At 40.6% G+C, this 18,207-nt stretch overlaps 1 protein-coding gene across 2 annotated transcripts in view; it reads left to right on the top strand.

Annotated features, from left to right (window-relative positions):
* wwp2 (WW domain containing E3 ubiquitin protein ligase 2) overlaps positions 1-18,207 on the top strand; it is a 71,427-nt gene that overhangs the window by 17,691 nt on the left and 35,529 nt on the right. For both annotated transcript variants that reach the window (XM_078168170.1, XM_078168169.1), the window contains exons 6-9: positions 8,149-8,227; positions 10,187-10,350; positions 11,355-11,595; positions 12,672-12,761. In XM_078168170.1, coding sequence (XP_078024296.1) covers positions 8,149-8,227; positions 10,187-10,350; positions 11,355-11,595; positions 12,672-12,761 — 574 coding nt within the window. The remainder of the gene's footprint in view (positions 1-8,148; positions 8,228-10,186; positions 10,351-11,354; positions 11,596-12,671; positions 12,762-18,207) is intronic.

The following is an 18,207-nucleotide window of genomic DNA, read 5'->3' as shown; positions in this document are numbered from 1 at the left end:
TATATGTGTATTTTTTTTCAGCAAAGTCTGGGTGTCAGTGGAGAGTTTTGAGTATGTTTCATAGTGGGTCGGAAGCTTTTCTGTCCTGCCAAGAATATTGTACATGTAACTTAAGGGTACGTGTGTAGGATTTAGGGGCATATTGGCAGAAATGTAACATAATATACATAACTATGTATATTATGTTACATAATATACATAGTTATGTATATTATGTTACATTTCTGCCAATATAACATAATATACATAACTATGTAAGCATTAGTGTGTAGTCACCTAAAACTTAGAATTGTTGTGTTTTTGTTACCTAAGAATAAGCCGTTAATATCTGCATACAGAGCTTGTCCAGGAAGTGATGTTTCAAATGGACAAACCAAACACTGGCTCCTGATAGGGCCATTGGTGTTGTCTTGGTTTCACGTCAACAGCTGTTGTTCTCTTACATGCTTTGCGCCAGTGGCAGCTGCTGGTCTTTCAAACAGGGGGAGCTCACTTTAAGTTTACATCATAAAATTTGTCATATTGTAGCAAGGCAGTAACTTATAAAAGGAACATTTCATTTAAGCTGTTTTTCAACCACACTCATGCCATAGAACCACAGCAAAACACACCTCAAAGATTTTCAGATGAGCTATATCACTTATGGAAATAAGGAACTCTGGACGGCACACTGTCAGAAGACTACTCGCAAATATCCCCACGTGGGACTGAGCTTGAAATGCAATGATGCCGGTCTGTATTTCCAAATCGCTGTCAATCACAAAGGGGCTCAGCCTTTTAGACAATTCCTCCAATCGTCATGCATACACCGAGCGTCCTCTCCCGCCTACCGCTCCTTTAGGTCCCAGGGAAGCTGAGCCTCCCTGGAAATGACAATTTTGTCGCATTTATCCAATGACTGTCTTGCTTTGCTGCATGAAAAAACCTGCTCAGTGCTGTCTCATAGGAATGCTTGGAGGCTCCGCGTCCACCGTGCTGACATGAGAATGTATGACAAGGAGGTCGCATTTGAAAACTGGTGATAAACAGCTGACGTTTGAACATCATAGTCATGATGTTAAACGCCTCCTAGCGCACCTTTAATGCAATGTAAATTCTTATTTTAATGTAAATTCAATAGTGCATATTTGACCATTTCTTCTATGAAATTTTAGAGGAAGTTCGGCCTCTCTTGTTGTCTCAGAGCAATCGTCCCTGCTTTGCACGTGGAAGAAGTTCCAGTGGGTTGCAATCTGTCACCTCACAGCTAGATGCCACTAAATCCTACACAGTAGACATGTGATCCCAGCACAAAATATTGACAATATACAGCTGCACTACTGTCAGGCTTCACCAACCTGTGTTCACTGAACTCTAACACAGAGATAAAACAACGCTGAATATCCATATGCATGCGTTTCTATTCCCAGACCAATATAAAATCATCTCATAGTTCTTAGAGGAAGGATTTCAAACCCTCCAGACTTATTGACTCTGGGTCAACAGTACTTTCCGCTTCCAGGCACTATGCTAACATTTTACTTTCCTTTATGGTTTGGAAGCAAAGACTAGGTGTCTTTTTAATAAAAACAGTTACACAGCTGTGTGTGCGTGTGTGTTACACAGAGATGACATGGATGCATGGATCTGGCTGTGGTTTTAAGAGCAGCTTAATCAGAATCAGAATCCCAGTTTATTGCCAAGTAGGTCCTCATATGTGAAAACCTATTTGGCAATAAACCAGATACTGACTCTGATTAAGCTGCTCTTGAAACCATAGCCAGGTCCACGCATCTATCTCCTCCCTGTGTAATATACACACACACACACGCGCACACACGCGCACGCATGCACGCACGCACGCACGCACACACACACACACACACATACACACACACACACACAAGGCTTTTCATAGAGCGCCACACAGAGCCCACAGTGTATTCTGCTGAATGAACACAGGGTAAGCAGTAAGGGCCAAGGCCTGCCGCAGCATGGACTCTATAAATGTGTCTCTTTATGACTGTTTAGATGTGAGAAAAGGTTAAGAGGAGGTGTATTATAGGTGGTGTGTGTGTGTGGATGTGTGTGTTTGCATGTAGGCTACCACAAGGACAGCAAGATGAAAAAATTCCTGTTAAGGGGGGACTCTCTGCAGGTCCTCACAGGAGGCTGTGGTTTGGATTTAGATTAAGGTTAGCAAAGATACAGAGTTTTTTATTGATGTGTCTGCTGGTAAAATACAAATGTATTTAAGTGCTGAGAACACACAGATGAGGGATTCACCTTCACAATCCTTTACGATATTGGAATCATTATTTTTGTGCCTCCGTGCCAACGATAGCTGTGGCAAGAGGCAATATGTTTTCAGGTTGTCCGGACGTATGTACGTCCATCCCATTCTCATAAATGCAATGTCTCAAGAACGCCTTGAGGAAATGTCTTCAAATTTGGCACAAACATCCACATAGACGAAAGGATGACCTGATTAGAATTGGTGATTGGAGGTCACTGTGACCTCACAAAACATGTTTTTGGCCATAACTTAAAAATACGCTAATTATGACTGAATGTCACAGAAATGCCTAATAGGATAAGATGACAAAGTGACAACATTTTATATCTAAAATTTCAAAGGTCAACTTAAATGTGACATCATTACTTTAGCCATGTGGCCATTACTTAATGTCACATCTCTGGAACAGAAGGGGAAACATTTGGTCTGATACTGAACTGGTGACACTAATCTTGGGCACCGACCTTGAAACTGATCTTCTATGCTGCTGGGGGGAGACGTGTTAGAATTGTCCATGATTTCACCAAAATGGATGCAAATGTCAGTTTGACTTATTTGTGGAAGCATTCAACCACAAGGCCATAATTCCAGTTAAAGTAATTTTTTTAAATTAAGTTTTAATCAAACATATGCTTAAAGGCATTTTAGCCAAGCTTTGTATTTGAGTTGTGGACTTTGTGTGATTCTAAATTTTAATTTTAATTTTCACTGCAAATATGCATTGATTCCAAATATCAGTTATTGGCCTCCGAGCTTACTAATAATCGTTATCGAAATCAGCCTGGAAAAAACATTGGTCAGTCCCCACCACAGACACTCCAAGGATTTTGGTGACTAACTTTTTTTGCCCATTGCTGCAAATTAGTATTGTAGCACGATTATCACTTGATGGATAATTTCAGCAAAGAAAATAAAGAGGAACTATTTCTTTAAGAGTAAATAAAAGGCTGTGACAGAAGAGAATGAATAAAGTAAATGGGATGTACCCAAAATGCAGCTAAGCAAACATGTGTGCAGGTCAATGGTTAAAAAACTCTGCACAAAAATTCTACACACACACACACACACACACACACACATAATCACAGACATCAGGAGTGCTTTTGTCTAATTTGTTTCTGAGAATTGCATAATTGAGCCTCATTGCTTGCAGCTCAGTAGTACAATCGCCTCCTGTGATCCCGAAGCGGTGTGCATGGTAGCTGGGGGGGTTTACTCTCCTGGTTTGCAAGGGCAGGGATGACAGAGGTCATGTGTGTGTGTTTACGTGTGTGTTTTTTGGGGGAGGAGAGGTTGGTGAACAGAGGGCTGAAGTGTGTGCCCTCTACAACCAGGGTTTCAAGTTGAGGCACTTGTCTCTGTACATGTGTGTTTAATGGTCTCAGGAGTACAGATGCAGGCGTGTGTTTCTGAGCTTGTGTGTTCATTGTGTGTTTGTGGGTGTGTATGTACATGTGTTTTGCATTCTGCAGTGTGTGTGCAGGCATATGTGGGCTGCCTGAATATATAAAATGTATAAAGGTGGAAGTGTGTTGCCTTCTGGTGGTGTTAAGGAGCTCTGTGTTCTCGCTCTGAACGCACCTCTGTTAGTTTGGAGTTTTGCTCATTTCCCCTGGCAGCTTTTCTGACACATGCACGCACACATACTCCTAGCGGGCTTCATAAACAAACCCTTGTATTGAAAGATGGGGAGAAACAGAAGCCAGAGCAGAAAGATTTCAACTCTGGGACTATTGGAACACTTTGTAAATGTTAGATGCTTACACACAACTTCCCATCACGCAGAAGCAGAGGCCAAATGTACACTGCAGCACAGACACACTCATTCATTGGTGTGTCTGTGTTGATAGTCTAATCCTCATCATCGCGGACACATCGTGCTAGACTTTGGCACATAAGGCCTGTTAATGTACAAAGAGTTGTAACTTGCTGACTGTAACACAGAAATACTGTCAAGGACAGTGATACTGCTGAATGAAAAAGGTAAAACATCGTTTTCATTTTCTTGTTAAACATTATTTAAACCGGCAGCATACTGGCTGTAAACTACGGGTGGGAGAAATTGATACAGTCCTCTATCATGGTATAGGTAATTTTATATCACAAAATGTAAATATTGTGATATAGTATATGTCCACAAAATCAACTGAGAAATGGTTTATGGTTACAATACCGAGACCAATATAACAGATTTTTAACCCAGAAAATAAAAGTAATTTCACCACATTGATGCAAAAGTCCTAAAATAATCCATTATGGCCATAAAGCTCTCCTGCTAACTCAAGAACACCTTGAGGTAATTTCTTCAAATTTGGCACAAACGTCCACATGGACTGAAAGATGAACTGATTAGAATTTGGTGTTCAAAAGTCACTCTGACCTCACAAAACATGTCTTCAAGAATTCATAAGCTAATTATGACGACATGCATATCTAATAGGATAAATGATGAAGTGATAACATTTTATATTCAACAGGTCAAAGGTCAACTTCATTGTGACATCACAATGTTCTGCAAAAACACTTTCCTGGCCATTGCTCAATGTCCTAACTCAGGAACAGAGGGAGAGACATTTGGTCTAATACTAAATTGGTGACACTAATCTTGGATGTCTACATTGAAACTGTGCTGATTGTATAGATCTTTTCTGCTGCTGGGTTAAAGATGTGTGAAATATCCATGTTTTAGAATTTTTCGCTTTTTTGGAGCATTACCCAAATTTAAAGCATTGTCTGCTGTCATGGCTCCATGGCTCCATATAAGTCTGGACAAACATGGATGAAAACTGCGACTGCAACTCGCCTGGTTCTTGGAGGCATACAACCACTTGGCGGTAGTTATTGTCTAATGGTATAAAAACATGTCTAATTCAGGTCAAAATCCACACCAAAGTTTATTGAGGCTCTGCTAATCTGATTTCTCTCTGGAGGTGCTCAGCAACACATATTCAGGCTGTTGCACCAATTATGTGAGTTTTAATGTAGCTTAGTTTGAAAGTAGTATGCGAGTTATGCTGTATCATACTTGTGCCATACAAATTGGTCACAACAAAGCATAGAGTTAAGATTAGTCAGGAATCTACCTTCCCCAAGTTGATTATGTTCCAGTTCAACAAATCGGAAAACCAATATGTTGTTAGCCATACCAGTTCAAGCCAGGTTAGCCATTGTTAGCATTACCAGTTGATAACAATGTATTATGCTGTCCTTTGCACATACAAACACTATAGCACCATGTCTACAGATAAAAGATGGACAGGACTGTGGGGATAACTGTTTTAATTAGACACATTTAAGACAGACGTGCTAATAAACAGAATATTACTACTGCTGTCACAACTGTTGATGCGCAACGCAGCCATATTGGATTTCGAGGTCGGGGTTGGTGAGGTTCCCCCGACTTTCTGAATTGGATATCCGACATCAGGGGGGCGCTCCATTTGAGATTTCTGACTGGGAACTTTGAAATTCTGACTTCCCATTGCAAATGGAATGCACCATAAATGGCTGTTTTTTGTTAATAGAGTCTGGTGGCTTTGATATAACAGCTTGACTTCTTTGTCGAAAATGGCTGTATGGCAGCAAGTTCAAACTGTGAAAATATTCTAAATATAGCATACACTGAATCTGATATTGTTTTTTTTTCCCTGATGGGCCTTTTTTAGGTGGCTAAAATTAATTAATTAAGGCATCGATTGATTTTATGTACATGATGTGAGGATTTTCTACAGTTGGTCCATTAAGAAAGAACAGGTTAAACATTCTGTGGTTCTGGCTTCTCAAATGTGAGTGTTTGCTTCTTTTATATAATTGAATATCTTTGGGTTTTGGACCGTTAGTCAGACAAACAAAATAGTTTGGACACTTACATTTTCAACATCTTAATGGCAAAATGATGACTTGATTCATCAAATAGTTAATCAACCAAAACTACCGAAAATAATGATTACTTGCGGTATAAATGTCAGGTGTTCCCTTTTATAACATTCATTTACAGATGTTTCACTCATGCTACTCGGAGAACTAGGGTTACACGTGTAACCTAAAGTTTCCATAGCAGCTGCTGAACTGAAATGTGCCTACTGTTATCTTTTGTGAAGTTTAGTTGTTGAGATGTTTTTGTGTCCTAAGGTGGTTACAAACTGGAAATTCTATTTTACACACGTGCACAGACACACACCAGACCAGTAATTAGACCTTTGCCATTAAGAGGGAGGGGGTGATGAACTCAGTGAGCAGGCTATGACACAATCGTTTCTCCTCAAGACCACTGTTTATTTTTCTGTATGTCCATTGGGTCTGCTCACAAGAAACCCTTTCATAGCAATAAAACGGTACTCTTTGTGTGTGTGTGTGTGTGTGTGTGTGTGTGAGAGAGAGAGTGTGAGAGTGAGAAAGAGAGAGAGATTACCTGTTTGCTTTACTTAAGATAGCAAGATTTATATGTGTGTAAATATGGATACTGTTTGAGGCTGTCATGCCTCCGGCGTGAGTGTCTTATAGGAAGGTGCTGTGTTTGTGTGTGTAAAGGAGAAAGTGAGCGTTAATGAAAAGCATGTTATAAGGCTGTGGTTTTCAGTCACAGTTGAGACTGAGCATATAGTCACACATTCCCTCACACCACCAAGACCGCATGCCACTACACACACACACACACACACACACACACACACACACACACACACACACACCAGCGCTCACACCAGCACAGACTACACAGTCCATACAAGGCTGAATGGTCTCTATTAAACCACCAACTGTACATATGCCACATGTTTCAGGTCTGTATGGATTTGATTATTCAGGATTTTTTTTCACAAAGTGGCCTGAGCCTCACTATAAGAACTTTCTCATTTGCAGAGGACCAGTATAATGTTCAAAGTGTGACAGTAATTGTTGCTGAGTGAGCTTTAGTGTTAAATTCTTTTCAAGTTTCAGCCAGTGTAGCAGCTAGAGACACCAAGTCTTTTGCGACAATTTTAGAATCCACTGACGGGAGTTGTTTTTTTATATATATATGAAACACTTAATGCTAATTTGAGTAGTGATATTGGCAAGCTGCTGTTGTTCTGTCATGCCATAAAAGTCTATGTTTTTGTTGTATTATGTTTTTTATTACCACGTTTACAGTAGAGAGATGACATGAAATGAGAGTAGGGAGAGGTGGGGAATGACATGCTGCAGAGGTCTACAGCCAGGGACGTTGTGGTTCATGGTTGGCACCAAAGGGCCCCACACTATGAAAGCTTTTCTTAATGATGGTGGTTCCTGGAAAACAGCTACTTTTAAACAGTGATCAGAAAACAAACTGTTAATACTTAAAATGGGAAGTCCACCATTTGTAGCATAGAGCCCTTTGTGGCTCCAGAGGGAGCTGCACAAAAACTGGTCCATTTCCTTTGCCAAGTGATGCTACTTGGGTCACATACTTCATGTTTTTATGTTATATATTGATAGGGGTTTGTAGATGTGTTCTCAATTCTTTTAAGCACATATCTCTAAAATTCAATCTGACATCTTTGGTATATTTGAAAACACTGGGATCTCTGTTGACTAGTATGTTCAGTGGTGGGCTCATGTGTATGACTATATATCCTATTCAGAATAAACAGATAAACAGTAATAGGTTAGGCCCCAAAGGCCTTATTTTACATACAAAAATATGAGAGCAAATCCTGTTAACTGGGCTTGCTGATGTGAGTGTGGATGTTTGAAAGTTGGACTGGACTCAATCTTGATCAAACAAACACTTTGTAGCTTTTTCTTAATCTATCCCTCGCTCTCTTTCTCTCCTCCTTGATTGACGTACTGTGTGCTGTGATTGAAGCTGGTTATCCATGTCTGTGCAATGATGATGTTATGTGTCTTTACAGAGATACTTCAGGCAGACAGACCCAACCTGAGGAGGACACAGAGTGAGGAAACTCCCAGTACAGCTGAATCTCATAGCAGGTCAGGGCACACACACACACACACACACACACACACACACACACACACACACACACACCAGTGGTGTAATATAATGAAGTAATAATTCTTTATTGCAATACTTTAGTATTTTTGGTAATCTGTACTTAACTTGAGTTTTAATATTTCTGTCACCTTTACTCCATTACATTTCTATGTCCTGAGCATTTTTGTTACTTAGTTACTACAAAATAAAATCAGAAGGCAAATCAGAGGTCCTAGCTTGCAAGTTACATCATAGGTTAAACACATAAGGACAAGTTTCTCAAAGCCACAGTTAAGTATAGATTTCCAGTCAAGCCCAGGCTGCGTGTCAGATCAGAGCCTACATGCTAGCAACTTCATTCCACTCGACGATGAGACCGACTTCATGATGGAATTAGAAAATGGCGTCCCACAGTAGAAAGGGCGAGTAATGATTCAAGGAAATAAAGATTTGTGACAGGTAACTGCTCCACTGCAGTGTGTCAGCCCTGAATAGTCAGAGGTTTTCTTTAAATCCTATAAGTCGTGAAGAAGACCTCGTTTTTCTTCATTACATCATATGTCAATACATGAAGCCTTTTACTGAAGTAATATTCTAGTAGGTGACATTAACTTCTGCCAAAGTCATTTTCTGGCAAGATATCTGTACTTTAACTTAAATGTGGCTTTCAGGTACTTCATCCACCACTGACGCACGCACGCACGCACGCACGCACGCACGCACACACACACACACACACACACACACACTCACACTGAAAATCAACTTTGTTGTTGTTGTTGGGCATCTGAGCAGTGTTCACTACACTGCTGGTTTTGAATCTCTGCAGATGTTGTGGTATAATAATAAGAATAATAGCACAATAATAAACTTGCATGACCTCTTTCTAAAGCACTGTTTGCAGAGTGCTTATGTGGAAAACATAAACCCTAGGCATAATTGTAATCAAAATAAATGAAAGAAAAGAAAAGGTTCGAGTGAAGGAGGCCTCTGCCAGTATGGTCGACTGAAGCACTTATGCAGATTGCCAGCATGTTATTCCCCCCTGAATGTGGTTTCAGACGCTGCTCTCACCGGCTAGAATGGTAGTGGGATAATAAATAGTGGAGCAGTCTGCATTTATTTCAAAGCTTTGCGGTGGGGGTGCATGGGGTCGGATGGTATTTCCCTCTAAACATTGTAGGGGGCATTAAACACAGTTCAGCCAAGAGCCCAAACCGCCGCTGTCATGGAGAAGCAGTCAACATCTCCATCCAGTTGTGTACGAACAGACGTAGAGGAGAAGTGAATTCTGTCATTCTCCCATGACGAAGAGCTCGGTGCCCACGTAAGAACGCATTCAGAAGGATATACGCACACACACATGCCAAGTGTCAATGTCAAATGGTTGCTTCCTTCCGCTGCTGCTGCTGCTTCTCCTTATTGTAGCGAATAAACAGAGCGCAACCCTTAATCCGGTTTGCTGTTGATGGCCATCCAAACTTGGCCTCAGCATTCCTCAGTCCTGGGGAGGGAAAGCCAACATGTCTTTCCCTGTATAAAAGTTCTTGTCGGAAAAGCAAAGTTATATTTAGTGTTAGGAAAATATGAGGTTGTTCAGAGAACAAAAGTAGCCGACACCAACACCTCTGTGTGTGTTTTTTGTGTGCTGGTTTTGTCCGTGTGCACACTCACACATGCGCCAGGTCTGCTCCCCTGAGTCAGGAACAACAATAGGTCTAATCATAAGTTGTCAAAACAAAGCTGTGGGGCGATCTCCAGGAGGAGCATATGAAAGACAGTCAAAGAACAAGTAAAACATACACACATTTTTTTTCCCATGCAGTAAGTGCAAATGTTGATGTCTCTTCTCACCTCCTCCCTTCTGCCTTTCCTCATCATCTCCTTTTCTTTAACTTCTTCCCCTCATCTGCCATTTTCTCTCTGTCTCTCTCTGTTTCTATTTCTTTTGGCAGGAGTAACAGGCACTCAGTGGGAGGTTCCCAGGGCAGCTCCCCAGGGTGCTCCAGAGGGGGCTCACTGACAAACGGGGACCTGAATGAGGAGCAGATCTCTGGGGCGGGCTCGTCTGCTCGCCATCGGTCCTCCAAGAGTCACGTCAGCCCTGGAAGCAGTGCAGGTATAGGAAAGTCGACGCACTGTGTGTGTCGACTTCAACAGGATTTAGACTTTAATGTTAGACTCAGATCTTTTTGTCAGAGCTGATTTCTGATGTAAAAATGGATAGGGGCTGCTGGTTGTAATTTATCAAGATGTTCTGTGTGTCTTTAAAGGGGCACAAAAAGATGTTCTGACCGCTGCTTAGTAAAAAATAACCACATTACGTGACGTCAGAGTCTACAATAGTTTTGCCTAAATGATAACTTCTCAAAAAGCTGAGTTCTCTCTTTATGCTGTCCTCATTGAGACTTAAGTTAAAATCTGTCACCTGTCCTCCCTCTCCCTCTTATATAGCCTGCATCCACACAGACTGGCGGACATTCACAACATAAAGTATACTCTGGACTGCACACAGATAGATTTTAAAAAAAGCGAGTGTAAACCTGAATCTATGTCAGACGATAGCCAGTCAGTTCAGGGATTGCATTTCAGCCAGTGCGTTCTGCCTCCTCACATGGACGGTTTACCTGCTGTTCAAATGTGATTAGTCAGTTCTACTCAGACTACTAACGGAAGCCAGAACTCATAATATAATAACAGAGATCAATTACAGAATAGCCGTAACCATCTATTATATCTGTGTTATACTGCATAATATCCCACTCTCCTATCTGAACAAATTGAAATCAGTCTAACGCTTATCCAGGCAACCTTTTTAAGCAAAGTTATATATATTTTCTATCCATTTTAAGCCTATAAAGCTGAGGCCTCTGTAACAAATTGTTTGCTTACTGTTTGTCCTTTTTATAGCTGACTAGAATGTAACAATGTGTAGCAGCCAGCTAGACGCCCCACATGTCAGAGCCTCTTCATGAATGCAGTATTAAAAATTAATAATCACCACATCAGCTGGTTCTTAGGTCCCGGTTTGATATGAGCTATCTCTCTTACACTGCAACAGTAAGTCATTTTTTTATCCATCTCTGCTCTCCCATCCTTCTTTCCCTCTATGTCTTCTCACAGACAAAGTTGAGTTGACGTCTAACGGGCTGGAGAGTCGCGGGGGCGTGGCCCGTCACACACCTCCTCCATCCTCTCCATCAGGTCGATCCCCAGCTGCCAGTAGCAGCAGCAGTAGCCCTTCTCCAGGTCAGGATGCCCTGGGTCCGGCCACGCCGGCGGAGCCCACTCCCAACGCCACCTCCAGCACCGAGCAGGCCAGCAACAGCACCACAGAGTCCAACACAGACTCACTCCCGGCAGGGTGAGAATCAGTGCATGTAGAGATAAAGTGCATAAGAACATCTTACATCTTGTCTATTAGTTAAAGCAGTGCGGTTATATTTCATATTTACTTCCCAAAAGTACATTAGCTATACAAATGTAAAGTGTAAAGAGATTCTCTCACCACTGTAACTGTAAACACACATCAACCACACAAGACACTGAAATATGAGAATTCACTAAACTTTCAGTTTCCTTTGTATTCCTCACGACTCCATACAGTAACAAAGATCGAGCCTACTTGCTATATTTCTGCTTGCAGCTGTAAATCACTTAATAGTGCTTCTATATCGATTTTTAATGATGCATTTCCAAAATAGCGGCCAGCATCATATTTAACTCTGAACATCAGAACAAATCAACCAATGAGTAAGATATTAAGAAGTGTTAACATCCAGTTTCAATCACAGTGGTGTAAATATTTTCTCCTGGAGGTGGTGAACTATTTGACTGCTGACAGCAGACTTTGTAGAATGTAATTACAATACTGTGATACAATGCAATACTGAATTATGCATTTACAGTGGCAGTTATGAATGTGCTTATTGATTAATGGGAGAAACGTTGCTGTAAACAGCTGTAGATTTAAATTCCTCCACTGATTTGTTGTTGCTTTCCTTTAACTGTTTTTTAATGTCTTTCACACTCTGTTTAAGTCAAATGAGCTGTATCGAAATTAAATACACCAGTGTTTGGTGGCAAAGCAAATGACAAGAATAAATAGTTACAAAGATAAATGTGATATATTTGGTAAATAATTGCAAGGGAGTCAGTGGCACTCAGAGCTCATGTTAGTAAATGATTGCAGGTGATTGAGACATATTTAGAGAGCTGATGTTTCCTCTGGGCTCATGATATCAATGCTCCTCTCTGTCTTTGTTGGTCACACACTGTTACCCACTGAGTATTAGTGAGGGACACTCCCTAAGTTGTGTACTGAGGAGTAGTTTCATTGCTGTAATTACATTAATTATGAAATGCTTAAAAATAGGTGCTTCTAATATTAAGTGTGAATTGCAACGTAATTCTTCTCCCTCTCTCTGTCTCTGTGTGTAGCTGGGAGCAGAGGGTGTTGCCTCATGGAAGAGTGTACTATGTTGACCACAACACTAAAACGACAACCTGGGAGAGACCACTGCCACCAGGGTATGCCTGTTTCATTTTTATATGTTTTTTCTCTTTTGATGCAGTGTTTTTTTGAGCACTGGTTAGACTCACCAACATGCTGGGTTGACAATTCGGTTTAAAAATCAGATATCAGTCAGTCATGTCTTCCTTAAGAGCAGTCATGTCAGCAGCAGAAAGACTGCACTTAGTTTCATTTGTAAACAGTAGCATTCATATTATAAGCCTTATAGTCTTAATTTGCTTTGAGACTATGTTTTAATTGTATTTACAAAAACAAAATGGTTCTCTTGTCTCAGAACATGTCTGTAGAAGAGGAAAGGGTCGATTATAAACACGCTTCAGTAGGGCATGATGGCTACACTCAGACTGCTGGCAAATCAGATTTGTTTCTCACGTCAGATCTGTAAGACCGGCTGTCCACAGTGTTATTTGGAAGTGATCACATCAGATTTGTGTGTCCAGACATCAACATATCTTTATTGGTCGCTGTGGTGATGATGTACAGCAGGTGTCAGTTACTATGTAGCTACACTGGAACTGCGGCTTACCAACATGGAAGCGTGAGAATTTGGTCCACCATTTTTCCCTCCAAACAATCAAGCTGTGAAGCCACTGTCAAGGTGCCAGCAAACAATTTATTCCAGTGTCTATCCATGGACTGTTATTCTCCATGTCGTCCTCCAAAGCGCTCTGCTACTAAAAGCATGGATTCTGCTCAGCACTTCAGTCACTCGGGATTTGACGTTTCATTGACATGTTGAAATAATTTGAGTGGCCAAAGCTTCAAGACTGAGATGCATCTGTAAAAAACGAATTAGAATCAGATATGGTTTGGATCAGATTTGCAGAAAACGCATTTTATGTGGTTTCTTGCTGTCCAGACTGTACAGTTTGTACAGAAATACATAAATACATTCACACGCACTTGGTTGTTAGGAGACTTGCAGGGCTCTTTGACCCAGCCAGGAATATGCAAGCACTAGTCAGTCATAATAGCTCTCCATTATTGAAGAGATAAAAAACTCTCAATACAAGTAGTTCACACAGTTCATTCAAAAGATGTATTTGTTGTACCACTATCTTATAATTGTCTGCAAACCATTTCTCTTTTGCTGAGTTTTTATTAAGACAGAGGAGGTTAAAGAGGACCTTTTATGCTTATTGTCAAGTTCATACTTGTTTTCAAGGTTCACATGCTTTATTGTAAAAAAACAAAAAAAAAACACTTCATTTTATTCATTCTGTCTGTTCTGGATCACCTGTATTCACCCTCTGTCTGAGATGCCCCATTAGCGCCTGTCTCTTCAAGCTGCTCTGTGTTTCATGGTCTTCCATACCATAGCGTCTCTGCAGTCAGTGAAGTGGAGAATGACTGTAACAGAAAATAGCTGCACTTTTTACTATGAAAAATCACCAATAAAAGCTTCTGAACACAACCAGACATGTTCCAGCAGGAATATGATCTGAAATCAGGGAGAAATTTACATTTACGGCAACAAAGTTTACATGTTAGCACATCAGCATGTAGCTTGCTCACAGGAATCACTTCAGTATACGTTTACCTCATTATTTGAAACTTTGGCTACGTTTATTATGAACATCCTTTATTGTTACACTATGACACAAAATACGGTCCACCTTTAAATAAAAGCGGATGGTGCAACACAGCTGATGAGCTACAAATTCCTGTGTCATCAAAGTTGAACTCAATGCCAAAAAATTTTGCAGATTTATTTCACCCTTACCAGCCAATCCTCTGACCGCAGCAGTTCCACTGAAATGAATTAAATTTTCCTCCACATTTAGCCATGTTAATTGGTGGTACGACCAGGCCTTTAGGAGCTCACATCATTGGCCATGTGCAGATCAAGTACAGAAATGTATTCAGAGGATTTCATGTTGAGCTCCACTCCTGTCAGCTGCCAGACCGAGCCTCCTTGTTTCTTGTTTGATTTAAGAATGTATCAAGAATGTTTGCTCTCAGTTAAAACTACATACACTGTAATTGGTCCCAAATTACCCAGTGTGATTTTAGTGTTTGTGTACTAAGCCATCATAATGAGAACACAGCTTTCTGCCTCACTTTGTGGACAGCATTACGAGAGCAGAGCACCCCTGCCAGAGTCCAGCCCTTTTATGACATTTTTACTTGCATCCATTATTTATTGATTTTCACTGAGTGTGTGACTGGGTGACAGAGGGAAAGAGAGACTGTTTTTAGGAAAAGGTCACCCCCTCCTTCTCCCCGAACCCCCCCGCCCCCCCAATCTCAGTTTTTCCATACAAGGAACAAGAGCACGGGGGCCTAGAGAACAAAAGTCCTTTCTTAGAGCCACATGTACTTCCATCCACCACTGTGTTGGCTGCTGGCCGCCGTGGCCCTTCAGAGGATCAATTAGCAAGCTAATGCTGGGCTAGTGCTCCAGATGTACACACCAGGAACTGTTTAGAGGCTGGGGGGGCAGGGTGGGGAGGGTTAGGCAATCGAGGTTTGGAAGCTGAAATAATGAAAGCCATCCGAAGCCAGGCTGAGGAGAGCTTCTGAGTCACACTGCTCTTTATCAAATATACTCTAGAGTTTGTAACTAGTGATACATCACAGGCTTAACCACTCTTGTAAGCTGCAGGATGTCATAACACACTTTGTTTTAGTCTAGCTGTAGTAGGGCCTCTTAAATTAAAACTGATGCTGTGTTTACACCAAGCCGTACTTGTCAGCATGGCACGATGTGTGTCAACCACATTTTTACAGTTCCTTTTCATGATTTTTGACAGTGTTATTCAGACAAAGTTAAACAATAGAAACTAGACTGTAAAGCATTTTGTGGTGATATGAAATATTGCATTTGAAAAGATCAAATGGTTACATTTTAACTCGACTAATGCTTTTTAAATGGTTAGAGAGAATTCCCACCATTGAATGGCAACAGCTGTACCAAGCCTAAATGTAGCAGTAACATCTTCCCAAAAACCAGTTTCTGAGGCCAAATGGACAGTCTAAGGAAAAGAACTCTTTCTTATGAACAACTTAATTAAAGCTGTGAGCAATACTTGACAACCGGGACTGCAGTGTCTCCCATCCTGTCTGTTTGCTGGTGGCTTTCTAGAAGTGGCAGAGTACGTTAATGTGGCTGTGTTACTGAGCAATACTGATGCTTGGATGCTTAACAAACCCCCAGTTTTGCCAGTTAGTTCTATCATGAATCAGCACAGGATCAAACCTCCAGAGGGATGATGGATCTCCTGAGATACTTTAATACGGTTTAATTTCTGCCTGTCCCGTGCACGCAACTTCCTGAGAATATTATTTCTGTCTTGAAAGAGTGTATGCTGATGAAGAGGCACTTTCATCAGTAAAGTGAGCACTAGTGATATGTCATCACAGACTGAGCCAGCAGACAGCAAGAAAGAAGCAGCACAAAAAGTTTCCTATAAGTGTTTTGAACATTGTGTTTCTGATTAATCTGTTGATTCTCAGTTAATCAATTAGTTTTTTGGTCTATAAAATGGCAGAAAATGGTGAGAAATGTCCCCAAAGCCCAAGATGACGTCCTCATATATCTTGTTTTGTTCACCACCCAAAAAAAACAGAAACTATCTACATAACAAAGCTGCAATCAATGAATTTGGATTTTTTTCTTAAAAAGTTACTTGTACCAACTGATCGATTATTAAATTTTTTGGCGATTAATTTAATAGTTGACAGGGTGGTATTTAGAGTCTTATTAGAGTCTCTCCTTTTCAGCATATATCGCAAAAAGTATTTTTTTAAGTATCACTATATCCTGACAGTTGTTACATCAGGCAAATGATCTGTCAAAAAAAATCATGCTCTCTTGTCTCCTCAAAGTGCTCTTAATGGCATTTGCAAGAATCCAGCGTGGCTGAATGAAAACAGCCAATCAGAGCAGAGGAGTCTCTAAAGCAGCGGTCAATCACAGCAGTCACTGCTCATGAACTGCAGTCAAACTGTCAAACTAGGCAGAGCTGATCAAATATGAAACAAGATTCTGTTACTGCATTTCTCGCCTGAAATGTTTTCAGAAACATATTTTAGTGTACTGTTTAGCTTTAAAATGAGAATGTTTGCTCTGGCCAGTGCATGGTGCTTGGGTCACAAACTTTTTAATTTAACAGCCAGACAGCACATGAAAATACATTTCAAAACAATGAAGATGAGAAATAGGCAATGTAGTAACTGAATCTTGATTCATATTTGATCAGCGCTGCCTAGTTTGACAGTTTGACCGCAGTTCATGAGTCGTAATTGACATGAGCAGTGGAATATCAACAGAGTAAGCAGTAAATACATGTATAGTATAGACATGTGAACCAAAGATAAAGCAGAGTCTCAAAGCAGACTACCCCATTTCATTCAATAAACACATATCAAACTGCATCCCAACAGAGAATGAAGAAGATAGGAACTCATAGCAATTGCTGTCAGCCAACATGGTGATAAACAATGAATGGACTGTCCAAAAGAAGATAAAGGATGTACTGTATAGTCTTAATCTGGACAGTTCATAGTGAGGAGACTTTACATTTCTAGTTCCAAGATATACATGCAGTAGATAGTTAATGACATGACTGGTACAAAGAGTTGAAGTCAGATAGCAGAACTAAGTAGAGACTCTCAGACAGGCCATTGCGGGCTCTGGGATTTTCCCTGGCTCCAGTAAATAACTAGCTAGTGCTAATATCAGAGAGGGAACAGTATTTTTCTTGCCTTTTAAAGGAGGCTCGGAGGCATAGTGGTCAGAGAGACTATCCCTCAACAAAATAACTCCCTGTGTTTGCAATCATCCACGCTGCTGAAGTGTCCTTGAGCAAGATATTGAAACCTGCCAGCTTGCGGGTGCTGTTGTGTTGCTGAGTCTGACTTGTGACCACAAGAGAAAAAAGATTTTCCCCTCAGAAGACAATTTATTCAAATCCTCACATTAGCTAATTTAGTAGTGTTGTTTCTGAACTGAAATCTTCAGGGTGATAATGTAGACCATGTGGGCTTCGAGACACTATTGCTAGATATGTGTAAGGCCTCAGCAAGGAGCAGTTTAAGACCTGAGAAGTACCATTTACAGTACGTACTGTATGTGCACATACACTTATCAAGAACATGACAGTGTCGACGGTTTATAGTGTTGCTCAAACTTCTCTGTTTTAGGGAAAAGTGAAGTTGTCTGTCAGGGTCATACAGTTTTGTCATGGCCACTAAAAGAGCTGTTAGTTGTTGTTTTTGGTGTCTCATATTTTTGAGACTTCTCAGTTGCTTGTTGAGTATCAGCTGCCATCTCACTCAAGTACCAGGCTAAATACAATAAACATTAGTAGTGCCAGAAGACTCACTTTGCATGTTGGATGATGTTCAAGTTAGATCACTTATTTTGCCTAATACTGGTGCACAACTTCTGTTTATATGTAGAACTAAGATCTGTTTTATGAACTTGACAATGAAAATAGA

This window comes from Epinephelus lanceolatus, chromosome 5 (genome assembly GCF_041903045.1).
Source record: "Epinephelus lanceolatus isolate andai-2023 chromosome 5, ASM4190304v1, whole genome shotgun sequence".
Lineage (NCBI taxonomy): Eukaryota > Metazoa > Chordata > Actinopteri > Perciformes > Serranidae > Epinephelus > Epinephelus lanceolatus.
This window is presented reverse-complemented; position numbering and strand designations above follow the sequence as displayed.